The sequence below is a fragment of the Megalobrama amblycephala genome, linkage group LG21, assembly GCF_018812025.1.
Source record: "Megalobrama amblycephala isolate DHTTF-2021 linkage group LG21, ASM1881202v1, whole genome shotgun sequence".
In the NCBI taxonomy this organism is placed as follows: domain Eukaryota; kingdom Metazoa; phylum Chordata; class Actinopteri; order Cypriniformes; family Xenocyprididae; genus Megalobrama; species Megalobrama amblycephala.
Window position 1 is genome coordinate 19,773,269 of NC_063064.1, and position 13,660 is coordinate 19,786,928.

Sequence of the window (13,660 nt, forward strand, 5' to 3'; positions counted from 1 at the left end):
ACTTGTAGTAACATTCATGACAAATATAGGCTACTATGACATTTCAGGTAAACGTATGGTAGCCTATATAGTTTAAAAATGTGGAGCATCATGCTTATGTGCTGCTGTTTCTGAAGAAAAACCAATTTGACAAGTAAATACCCTTCTGTGAGTTGGCCTGACAACAGAATTATTGCAAGAAAATAAGAGATAAATGACGTTTGGAATGAGGAGGTTTAAGAGAGTTAAATTTAAATTAACAAATATAGCAGAGATAAATATTAATGTAGCATGTCATATCAAAATATAATTAAAATAATATTTTTAGTGCACTCAGAAAATCTGTTAGCCTAGTTAGGCTGACAAATTGCACACAGACATCAGTAAGTAGCTATTAAATCAAACAGAACTGGGTCACACTTTATATTAGCAAGCAAGCAAGCTGATTTTATTTATATTGCACTTTTCTAAACGTTACTTTTCTAAAAAGTAACTTTTCTAAAAGTTAATGCAATTCAAAATGCTTTACAGACAAGGAATCAATCAACAAATGGTGTCTTTAACTACTATGTACTTGCATCACAATGTACTCATTTACTATGTACTTGCATCACAATGTACTCATTGTGTTCATATTGTATTGCAAAACTCTTTCGCTGGTTTGGTGGTATGGTTAGGTTTAAGGGTGGGTTAAGGTGTAAGAGAAGGCTCAACAGTGTAATTATAGATGTAATTACAGAAATTAATGACAGCTATTATTACATGCAATTATTTTTTTAAAATATAAGTACAATGTAAAAACGTGTAGACAATAATTGCATTGTATCAAATGATTAATTTAAATGTGGGATAAAGTGGGACCAGAAGTGCCCTGATATAGTCTGAAGTGTTTTGTTGCACTCTTGATTATAAGACTGGTTATGCACTGTACTTTCCATCACAAACAAAGCGTTTAATTGGTGCAGAATAAAGTGAAAGAGAAAGCATTTCTAAGCTTGTCAAACAATATAAGACTATAGGACAGTTTATGATTATCTCAAAATGAAACAAGAGAGAATCAAGCATCATATGATCTACTAAAACACTATAGGGCTGTCTACAAGTGTAACAGGTTAGGTTTTCTGAGATGAGAATATTATATTAATTGCAAAATTGAATGTTCTCTCTAAAATGCATCCCTGTTCTCCTAGTTGAGTGGCCATGATGTCCTTATTTTCAGATGTGTGTAGGTGGGCATGCATTAAAGAGTGTGGTTGAGTGGGAGTGTCTGTGTATGTTGATCTGCATGAGTCTACATAATCTACACACCACAATTTAAAGAGCATCTCCTTCTGCTCAGTGTGGAGAGAGAGAGAGAGAGAGAGAGAGAGAGAGAGAGAGAGAGAGAGAGAGAGAGTACAAGTTTGGGATTAGAACAGTTGGTTTGTGGTTTGGAAAAATGGTAAGTGCAAAACATTTTTTCAGTAGTATACCACATAATGTACAGCGTTCCAGCAGTTTTCAATTAACAGTGTGTTTTTCTCACAGTACGGCTTTATTAATACTTGTCTGAAGTCGCTGGTCATTGAGAGGTTTGGAGAAGAAACATGGGAGAAATTGAGGTCTGTACACATAATACAATATAGTAAAATACAGTAAAAATTGATCAAATTACAAAATACTGTAAAAATACAGTAAAATACTGTTATGTAGTTATACAGTACTGTTCTTTGTACTGTAAAATTGCATTACAGTACATTGCTGTAAAGCGAAATACAGTACATTGCTGGCAACCCTGCTGCCAGTACTGTACTGTAAAAATACAGGGAAATTGTTAACAGTGCAACACATGTGAAAAAAGCATGGACAGATTTGCAGTTTGTTTCAACTAAACAAAATCTTTCCTAGATTAAAGGCTGGGGTCCAGGAGACATTTATGACCTATGAAATCTACGACGATCTCATCACTCTTCGTTTAGTGCAAGAGGCTTGTGAAATGCTGGGTGAGAATCATTTTATATTTAAAAATCTTAGGATGATATTTCCCCCTCTAACTTCAAGTTCTTTTTAGATCTATGTTTTTGTGTTTATTTGCATTTATGTTTATGTCTATTTGCATTGGTCAGATGAGGAAACTTCCTTCAACAGTTGGATAGGGACTTTGAATGTTTCACTTCTTTAAAAGGCCTGTTTTTGTTTTGATCCGCTTTTAAATGTCTGTCTGTGTATAGATTTTTGAGAAAAAGAGAAGAAAGAAAGAGCGAGTAGACTGTGAAAGCCTCACAACTGCTTTTTATTCATGTCCTTGGGGACTTGCAGACATTGATCAAAAGTGTCTGAGAGAGTGCTAACAATGTCCCTGCTGAGAATAGTCCACTGGGCATCTTGATGGTTGATGTCCTAACCTGTCCTCCAATCTGTCCCTGAGAGTAAGTGGACAAGGACAGGTGTGAATCTCTGAGTGCATCACACAGCTGAACTCCACTCAGCTGGCCTCAAAACGACCTAGACGCAAATAAAATTGAAAAGGGAAATTGAACTGCAGTCTGAATGTAATTTCTCTTTCATTTTTCTTTTAGATGTCTCCTCTGAGGTGGTTTTGAAGCTATTTGGAGAATACTTTTTCAGCTTTTGTAAGATGTCGGGATATGACACTATGTTGCGAACTCTCGGTGGAAACCTGGTGGAATTCATTGAAAATCTTGATGCTCTACACAGTTATTTGGCCTTATCTTATGAGGTCAGAATACTTTTAATGCTTCTCAAAACTTAAAACTTTAAAGGGTTAGTTCACCCAAAAATGAAAATTCTGTCATCATTTACTCCAAACCTGTACAAATTTCTTTCTTTTGTTGAAGAACCAAACAGATCTCGCCCTCCACTACCATAGTATTTATTTTTCCTACTATGGTAGTAAATGGGCGACGAGATCTGTTTGGTTACTGACATTCTTCTAAATATCTTACTTTGTTTTCAACAAAAGAAAGAAATTTATACAGGTTTGGAACTACTTGAGGGTGAGTAAATGATGACAGAATTTTCATTTTTGGGTGAACTATACCTTTAATGTTATGAAGCGACATACTTTTTGTGCGCAAAAATCAAATAAAAATAATGACTTTATTCAGCAATTTGAGCAGCATGTGAGTAGCACAATGTATTCGTGACGCAAGAGCTGGCCAATAATGAGCTGGCGTTCTGACGTAGTAATACTGTGCAGCATCAGTACTGTAATACTGTACAGTCCAAAAGTAATCTCAGTCTACTTTTGATTTTATAGGCCTACTTGAAACTGATTTTACAATGACATTTGATGCTGGCTCAGTGTTTTGTTTGCAAAGTAGTAAGAACTATGAACTTTATTAGGGTTTATAACTTGGCACACCTTTTTTTTTTTAGGCCATGAATGCTCCGTCCTTTCGCGTGGAGCGGATGGATGATGGCCGAATTCTCCTACACTATTACTCAGACAGGAAAGGACTTTATCATATTGTGCCAGGTGAGAGTTTTTTACATGAAAGGAATAAAGCTATCAGCAACCCCATTCAGCAAAATATATTTTTAGATCCATAAAATTGCCAAAATATTTTGCTAATGTAGATGTGAAAATATAAATATATTTCAGTTGAACTTTACTTTAACTTATATTTCTTCATATTTTTGGCCATTTTTTGTTGTTGTAAATATTATAATAATTATTAATATGTAAATATAGACTATTTAAATTGTCCAAAAAAAATACATAGAAAAATTTAGTGGACATATTGTGATATATTTATTACGGAAGAGGATTAGGGCCAAGCAATAATAAAAAAATAAAACTATCTCGAGATTAAAGTTGTTAAATTTCGAGAAAAAAACTCGTTAAATTTCAAGAAAAAAGTCAAGATAAAATGTTGAGAATAAAGTCATTAAATTACGAGAAAAAAGTCGTTAAATTATGAGAACAAATTCATAATTTAACAAATTTGTTCTCGTAATTTAACGACTTTTTTCTCATAATTTAATGAGTTTATTCTCAACATTTTCTCTCGACTTTTTTTCTCGAAATTTAACGACTTTTCCCTCGTAATTTAATGATTTTATTCTCAACATTTTATCTCGACTTTTTTCTCGAAATTTAACGAATTTGTTCTCGTAATTTAACAACTTTTTCCTCGTAATTTAATGATTTTATTCTCAACATTTTATCTTGACTTTTTTTCTCGAAATTTAACGACTTTTTTTCTCATAATTTAATGAGTTTATTCTCAACATATTATCTCGACTTTTTTCTCGAAATTTAAAAACATTTTTCTCATAATTTAACGAATTTGTTCTCGCAATTTAACGACTTTTTCCTCGTAATTTAATTATTTTATTCTGAACATTTTATCTCGACTTTTTTCTCGAAATTTAACGAGTTTTTTCCTCATAATTTAACGAATTTGTTCTCGCAATTTAACGACTTTTTCCTCGTAATTTAATGATTTTATTCTGAACATTTTATCTCGACTTTTTTCTCGAAATTTAACGAGTTTTTTCTCATAATTTAACGAATTTGTTCTCGTAATTTAACGACTTTTTCCTCGTAATTTAATGTCTTTATTCTCAACATTTTATCTCAACCTTTTTCTCGAAATTTAACGAGTTTTTTCTCATAATTTAACGAATTTGTTCTCGTAATTTAACGACTTTTTCCTCGTAATTTAATGTCTTTATTCTCAACATTTTATCTCAACCTTTTTCTCGAAATTTAACGAGTTTTTTCTCATAATTTAACAAATTTGTTCTCGTAATTTAACGACTTTTTTCTCATAATTTAATGAGTTTATTCTCAACATTTTCTCTCGACTTTTTTTCTCGAAATTTAACGACTTTTCCCTCGTAATTTAATGATTTTATTCTCAACATTTTATCTCGACTTTTTTCTCGAAATTTAACGAATTTGTTCTCATAATTTAACAACTTTTTCCTCGTAATTTAATGATTTTATTCTCAACATTTTATCTTGACTTTTTTTCTCGAAATTTAACGACTTTTTTTCTCATAATTTAATGAGTTTATTCTCAACATATTATCTCGACTTTTTTCTCGAAATTTAACAACATTTTTCTCATAATTTAACGAATTTGTTCTCGCAATTTAACGACTTTTTCCTCGTAATTTAATTATTTTATTCTGAACATTTTATCTCGACTTTCTCGAAATTTAACGAGTTTTTTCCTCATAATTTAACGAATTTGTTCTCGCAATTTAACGACTTTTTCCTCGTAATTTAATGATTTTATTCTGAACATTTTATCTCGACTTTTTTCTCGAAATTTAACGAGTTTTTTCTCATAATTTAACGAATTTGTTCTCGTAATTTAACGACTTTTTCCTCGTAATTTAATGTCTTTATTCTCAACATTTTATCTCAACCTTTTTCTCGAAATTTAACGAGTTTTTTCTCATAATTTAACGAATTTGTTCTCGTAATTTAACAACTTTTTCCTCGTAATTTAATGACTTTATTCTCAACATTTTATCTCAACCTTTTTCTCGAAATTTAACAAGTTTTTTCTCGTAATTTAACGAGTTTATTCGCAACATTTTATTTCGACTTTTTTCTCGAAATTTAACACGTTTTTTCTCGAAATTTAACAACTTTAATCTCGAGATGTTTTTATTTTTTTATTATTGCTTGGCCCTAATCCTCTTCCGTATATTTTAGTATATTTATGTTTTACACTATTTTCAATGTGAAAAATTACATATTGTATTAGCGCATATATATATATATATATATATATATATATATATATAAGCACATTTGATCAATTACTTTGTTTTCTGTTTTTGTCTTCATAACTGTTGGCCAGGTATTATCGAGGCTGTTGCGAAGGATTTCTTTGACAGTGAGGTTACGATGACCATTCTGAACCAGTCAGAAGAAGATGAGCGCACTGGAAAGAAGGAACATGTGGTTTTCCACATGGTACAGAAGGAAAAAGTGGCCAAAAGAAAGGCTCAGAAAGGCAGTGAAGAGGAAAAACAAGCAGAAAAAGAGGTGTGTAACTCCCCACTGTCAGGAAGACATTGCAGAAAATATGGCTGTGTCTTTCTGTATTTTCTTGTAAATTATATTTCAGTATCTCTCTATAATGTCGAATGCTTTTTTTTTTTTTTTTTTTAAATTGCCAGTTTTTTTTTTAACTGGTCTGATTCAAAGTGCCTCTTAGTTGCTTTGGAATCATCATGTATAACACAATAAATTAGTATTAAAATTTCAAGTCTTACCAGATCAAAGATCAGATACTTAAATCAGTTTCAGAAACATCATGAACGTTTAAGCAGGTCTAGACTGTCAATTGTCTGCTGTCTTTGTATTTTTGAAATCATAAGTAATATGTGTGAAAGTATGTAACCATGACAACTGCTGTATCAACAGGAAAAGGAGGAGACAATGAAAAGGATGAAGGCCAGGTATGCCAACCTGCAGCTGTGTCCAAGGAAACGATCTCCATGGGAGATTGTGAAGAGCATTGTCATGTTGGGCCAAGGTTTGACAGATATTCAGTCATATTAATTATTATATACTAATTACAATAAAACTGGTCAAAAATAATTAGTTTAATTTTTGTGTTTTAATTAAGAAATAATTCAAAAACATTTTAGGAAAAAACAAAGATGATTTTATATACAGTGGGTACGGAAAGTATTCAGACCTCCTTAAATTTTTCACTCTTTGTTATGTTGCAGCCATTTGCTAAAATCATTTAAGTTCATTTTTTCCTCCTCAATGTACACACAGCCATATTGACAAAAAAAAAAAAAAAAAAAAAAAAAAAAAACACAGAATTGTTGACATTTTTGCAGATTTATTAAAAAAGAAAAACTGAAATGTCACATGGTCCTAAGTATTCAGACCCTTTGCTCAGTATTTAGTAGAAGCACCCTTTTGATCTAATACAGCCATGAGTCTTTTTGGGAAAGATGCAACAAGTTTTTCACACCTGGATTTGGGGATCCTCTGCCATTCCTCCTTGCAGATCCACTCCAGTTCTGTCAGGTTGGATGGTAAACGTTGGTGGACAGCCATTTTTAGGTCTCTCCAGAGATGCTCAATTGGGTTTAAGTCAGGGCTCTGGCTGGGCCATTCAAGAACAGTCACGGAGTTGTTGTGAAGCCACTCCATTATTTTATATTGGACAGGTGATGAGCAGTGCCTGGTTTTCTCCACACATACCGCTTAGAATTAAGGTCAAAAAGTTCTATCTTAGTCTCATCAGACCAGAGAATCTTATTTCTCACCATCTTGGAGTCCTTCAGGTGTTTTTTCATGTGTCTTGCACTGAGGAGAGGCTTCCGTCGCCACTCTGCCATAAAGCCCCGACTGATGGATGGCTGCAGTGATGGTTGACTTTCTACAACTTTCTCCCATCTCCTGACTGCATCTCTGGAGCTCAGCCACAGTGATCTGAGCTGTAAGGTCTTATATAGACAGGTGTGTGGCTTTCCTAATCAAGTCCAATCAGTATAATCAAACACAGCTGGACTCAAATGAAGGTGTAGAACCATCTCAAGGATGATCAGAAGAAATGGACAGCACCTGAGTTAAATATATGAGTGTCACAGCAAAGGGACTGAATACTTAGGACCATGTGATATTTCAGTTTTTCTTTTTTAATAAATCTGCAAAAATGTCAACAATTCTGTGTTTTTCTGTCAATATGGGGTGCTGTGTGTACATTAATGAGAAAAAAAAACTTAAACGATTTTAGCAAATGGCTGCAATATAACAAAGAGTGAAAAATTTCAATTACTTTCCGTACCCACTGTATATTTCAGTGCGTTATCGTAACTAAAACTATTAAAAGCATATCTATTAATAGAAATAAAGCTGAAATAAAATATAAGTATAGTTATTAAATAGTAGTTTATTTAAAAACCTAAACTAAAAGAAAATTTGAAATGTAAATAAATAAAAACTAAAATGAAAACTGAAATAAAAATAAATGAAACCTAAATGGCAATATTTTTTTTAAAAAATGACAAGCACATAAAGAAAATACTAAAAATGAACATGAAATTAAAATGAACATGAAAACTAAATATATAAAAATAAAAACTAATTCAAAATATTAATAAAACTATAAAAAGCTAAAATAAAAATTAAAACATTGTTTCGGACCTCACTATAACAAAAATGTTCCTGTCTTGGCATGTTTTTAAAGTATTATATGAATTGATGGTTTCACATTTTTGTCTCTCTTAATTAAGGCAATCTGCGTCAATCATTCACGCCTAGCTACCCAAAAAGACTGTGGATTGAAGAACAAGCCTTCTGTAATGCTTTTCCCTTTCACATCGTTTTTGATGAAAACGTAAGTATAAGGGCCGGTTCACACAGAACGCTTTCTTCCATTCCACTGTGCTACATTTCCATTGTTTTTCCATGTAAACACACGCTAGATGGACGTCTTTAACAATTGTGCTCGTGTCTCGCGTCTTTTGCAGCATCTTGTGCATGACGCAGCATTCTTAAAATGTTGTGTTCAAATTTAAAGTTCAACTTTTTAAAAACATGTCTCTGGACGCCTTTTTTGTTGTTATTCCACAGACCTGCATCTCATGTTTTTAACAGCAAAAACATGTTCTGTGTGACCGGCCCTAACATTGCATATTAACATTTCAAATGTTAAAATAAACACATTGAGTCATTTTGAACCTTTTGAACCTTTTCTTTTTAGCTGGTGGTGAAGCACACAGGTGTCAACATTCAGAAGTTTGTTCCCGGACTGCAGACCGCAGGTATTCGTCTGGATGAGTACTTCACCATTGTTCACCCAGAGGTCACCTTCAACATCCAGAGCATCAAAAAGTTCATCAACAGCCAGTTTGTGCTGAAGACCAGGAGGGAAATGTTACCAGAGATCCAGCAAAACCAGGCCACGCTCAAACTGCGAGGTATTTTATTCCCACAGCCATATCAAACTATTGTGTAAAATGGTCTTTATGTAATTTCAGCAATTTTGTGTATATCTGTTTGGCGTATATCATATTGTTTGATGATCAATTTGCATGTGTATGTGTGTTTTAGGTCAGATGATGTGGATGGAGTCACTGAACTGCATGATCTATCTGTGCTCTCCTAAGCTACGAAGCCTCCAAGAACTGGAGGAAAGGGGTCTTCACCTGGCCGACATCGCCCAGCACGACACCACTCGAGATCTGATCCTGCTCAACCAGCAGAGGTTGGCAGAGATCGAGCTCTCAAATCAGCTAGAAAGGAAGAAGGAGGAGTTAAGAATCCTCTCACGCAACTTAGAGATCGAGAAGCAAAAATCAGAAAAGCTCCTTTATGCCATGCTGCCGACACACGTTGCCAACCAGCTTAAAGAGGGCAAACGAGTAGCGGCAGGTAATAAAACCAGAGGAACTTGTTATACTTGTCATTTTCCATTCTTTACATGGATCAGACTCTTTCTGTTAATCTTTCAGGTGAGTTCAAAGTGTGCACCATCCTATTCAGTGATGTGGTCACCTTCACTAACATCTGCGCAGCCTGCGAACCCATTCAGATAGTCAACATGCTCAACGCCATGTATTCCAGATTTGATCGTCTTACAAACGTTCATAATGTCTACAAGGTATGTGTGGGATTGGATGAAAATATCTATCTATCTATCTATCTATCTATCTATCTATCTATCTATCTATCTATCTATCTATCTATCTATCTGTCTGTCTGTCTGTCTCTGTATACAGTATATAAAATATATATAATTTAATATATGAATACACACTTAATTGTATGTGTAAAAATGCTTTTACTTGATTATATTAAATTCAAAAATACAGATGGCAGAAAACGCAATGAAAGCAATTGAATCATAGATTAAATCATTTAAAGCGATTTCACTTTAACTTACTGAAATCAATATATTTTTGTAATATTCAATATAATTTAATATATTACTTTATTTAATATATTTAATATATATTTTATTCATAATATATATATATTTATTTATATATATATATATATATATATATATATATATATATAATTTAATATATCTTTTTATTCATATAAAGCAAGTCAAAATTAAATATATTATTTAATTTAAAATATAATGTTTATATATATATATATATATATGTGTGTATATATATATATATATGTGTGTGTAAAATATATATATATATATATATATTTTAAAATATAATATTTAAAAAAAAAAAATATATATATATATATATATATATATATAACATATTTTAAATTAAATAATATATTTAATTTTGTTATTTTATTATAATATAATTTAATATGATATTACTGTATTAATTTAAAGCAAGTCACTATATATATATATATATGAAGACTTCGGATGCAAAAGCCTCTAAGTGCCGTCTGAAATTTTCTTCTAAAATGAGCATTTTTATCAAGCTCGTATATTTAGGTTCAGTAATTTAACTTTAATGGCAATTAATTGGTCATTTTCATTGCCATTAAAGTGACATAATTGAACATAAATATACAAGCTTGATAAAAATGCTCATTATATATATATATAAACATGATTTTACTTGATTATTTTTTACATTAAATTAATACATGCAATTCTATATTATTTTATTATAATAATATAATTTAATATGGTATTACTTTATTTTATAATTTAATATATTTTTTTATATAAATCACAAGTCATGATTTATACATAAATTAAAAGAAAAAACATAATAATTTAGTGGATAATTCACTTAAAATTAATGTAAAAAAATGAAAGAAAATGTAAAAAAAAAAAAGTTATTTTCTCTCAACAGGTAGAGACGATAGGTGATGCTTACATGGTGGTTGGCGGTGTGCCTGTTCCTACAGAAACACATGCGGAGCGGGTGGCAAACTTTGCCCTCGGTATGAGAATTGCTGCAAGAGAGGTGACTAGCCCTATCACAGGACAGCCCATACAGGTATGTGTGTGTTTAAACAGTTGGCTCTATGTAAATAGAAGCTCTATGTGCTCTTGTAGTTTGTCCAATTAATTGGTTTAATGTCAATCTAGATCCGAGTTGGCCTGCACACCGGTTCAGTTTTGGCTGGTGTTGTAGGTGATAAGATGCCACGGTACTGCTTGTTTGGAGACACAGTCAATACAGCCTCTCGAATGGAGAGCCACGGAGTCCCTGATCACATACATGTGAGCCCCTTCACGTACAGGTGAATACTAGTTTTTGAATGGTTTTAGATGCCTATTGTCACATGGCGTAAATGTAACTTTTTTTTTAAAAAACATTTACAGTATTACAAAATATTGCATATGTTCTTTTGAACTTTCTATTCATCAAAAAATGTATCATTGGTTTCCAAAAAATATTAAGCAGCACAACGGTTTTCAACATTGATAATAATACGAAATGTTTCTTGAGCACAAAATTAGCATTTCTGAAGGATCATGTGACACTGAAGACTGAAGTAAAGATGCTGAAAATTCAGCTTTGCCATCACAGTAATTAATATATTAAAATATAAAACAGTTATTTGAAATTGTAATTATATTTCACAATATTACTGTTTTTACTATATTTTAAATCACTGCTGCCTTGGTGAGCATCAGAGACAAGTGGGGTCTTGATAAGTTCAATCACCACAACAGACCTGAAGCCTTCTGTGGGAGAAGCCACTGAAATACATGAGCTAAATACAGATCTAACAAAAGCACTAAACAGAACATTACTTCCTGTCCACAGCGTGTTAAAGGACAAAGGAATCTTTGAGATCACTGAGAGGGGTGAGATCGAGGTGAAAGGCAAAGGTCTGATGAGAACATACTTCCTGCTGAAGAACCTCCAAAAGAGTGATGAACAGATCATGGGCTTGGTCGACGGAGAGACGTGCGTGTACCAGGAAGACACAGAGGATGTGACAGATGACCCGAAGGGTGAGGAAACTCTGTTTCTGTGTCAAAACTAATAGAGAGAAAGTGTGCGAGCTCATTGGCTTTCCATTATTCACTAAAGTAGTATATATTGTTCATTTCGACAACATCCCTAATCATCCTGTCAAATAGGTTAGGGTTAGTCTAAGACCTGAGTTTTTATATATTTTTAATGTTATACAGCATGTCAACCCATTACAGGAGTCTTCAACCTTTTTGAGGCCTTTTGGTGGATAGAACCAGTTACATATTGTAAAATATTGTTCAAAAGACTTTTATGCTCACCATGCCTGCATTTATTTGATCAAAAATATAGTAAAAACAGTAATATTTTTAAATATTATTCCAATTTCATGTATTTTTTTTTTATTTGAATATATTTTAAAATGTAATTTATTCCTGTGATGCGAAGCTGAATTTTCAGCATCATTACTGCAGTCTTAAGTGTCACATGATTATAATATTATTTTCATAATATGCTGATTTGCTGCCCAAGAAACATTTATTATTACCGATGTTGAAAACAGTTGTGCTGCTTAATATTAAAGCAGTGTATTTACATGTATGATTTTGTTCAACTATCCTTTGCACAGAGGAAAGCCCTGAAGATGCAAATTGTGTGCGGAAAGAGGACAAGAAAATGGAGGAAGAGGTTGAGAACGAAAAAAGTCATGCATCATCATATCTCCAGTCAGGCAAAATCTCCCCTGCTCATTTAATTCAGTTCGATGTCACACCAGCATACGACAGCCCCACTGACTTTAAACATCTACACAATGGTCTTCATTCACACAGCATTAGTACTAAATTCTGCTCAATACTTTAGTCCAACATCACCAAGTTTTAAGAAGATTGAATTTCAAGCCTGCCGTTCAGAAAGCCATTACCACAAATGAACAGCCGTAACCGAAAACCGGCAGTACCACATGCTCTGTTCAGTGTATAATGACTGTTTTTCCCAACTCTTCAAGACACAGCAGGGGATTTCAGCTTTGTGGATACAGAGTTATCACCTGGGAAAGGAAAGTCTCCATGCTGATTCCCAGTGCTCCTTATGCAGCCCAGCTTCATTTGCACCTGCTGGTTGCCCGCTGGTGATGGCCAGCAGTAGAACCACCTCACAGAAAAAGCTAATCTCCCTCTGGAGAAATTAATCACTTATTATGGACTGTTTTCATGTGGAAATCAGATGGCAAACACAGATGACCAGAGGTAGATCAACATACGGTTGCTGTACAGAGATCAAATGTTTGTTTGTGGTTATCTGCGGTCTGTTAGCTAATTATTAAATGTGATTCAACACCATGCAATCTTTTTTTTCTCTCTCAAATAAAAACATGACTGCATGAAATTGTTTCTTATGTATTATTAATTCTCTTTGCCTTTGTGTTTGAGGAAAACATGATTACAGATTTTTTTTTTTTTTTTTTTAAATCATACTTATGAGACCCACTTTACAATAAGGTACCATTTGTTAACATTAAATAACATGAACTAACTGTTCATTTAAACATTTACTAATATGATATTGAAATCAAAAGTTGTATCCGTTAATATTATTTAATGGACCTGAGCTAACATGAGCTAACAATGAACAGTTGTATTTTTATGAACTTCCATCAACAAAGAATAATAAATACTGTAACAAATGTATTGCTCATTGTTAGTTAATGTTAGTAAATGCTTTAACTAACGTTAACTAATGGGACCTTATAGTAAAGTGTTACCAAACCAACATATTTTTGGAGATAAAAGAAATAATCTTGCTAAAGCTTTTTAATCATTATTACCAA

At 32.7% G+C, this 13,660-nt stretch overlaps 1 protein-coding gene across 2 annotated transcripts; it reads left to right on the plus strand.

Moving 5' to 3' along the window:
* Nucleotides 1-744: 744 nt before the first annotated feature.
* On the plus strand, nucleotides 745-13,218 carry gucy1b2 (guanylate cyclase 1, soluble, beta 2). 2 transcript variants are annotated; one of them, XM_048173372.1, is made up of 15 exons: nucleotides 745-1,420; nucleotides 1,507-1,580; nucleotides 1,867-1,961; nucleotides 2,538-2,698; nucleotides 3,358-3,457; nucleotides 5,802-5,989; nucleotides 6,371-6,482; nucleotides 8,203-8,306; nucleotides 8,673-8,889; nucleotides 9,023-9,343; nucleotides 9,424-9,572; nucleotides 10,756-10,902; nucleotides 10,995-11,149; nucleotides 11,680-11,870; nucleotides 12,461-13,218. In XM_048173372.1, the coding sequence occupies exons 1-15, from the start codon at nucleotides 1,418-1,420 to the stop codon at nucleotides 12,691-12,693; spliced, it is 2,250 nt and encodes a 749-aa protein (XP_048029329.1). In that variant the 5' UTR covers nucleotides 745-1,417; the 3' UTR covers nucleotides 12,694-13,218. The 2 variants fall into 2 exon arrangements, with proteins under 2 accessions (XP_048029329.1, XP_048029330.1); XM_048173373.1 differs by adding an exon at nucleotides 2,190-2,387 and having other exon boundaries at nucleotides 747-1,580.
* The last annotated feature ends 442 nt before the right edge of the window (nucleotides 13,219-13,660 follow it).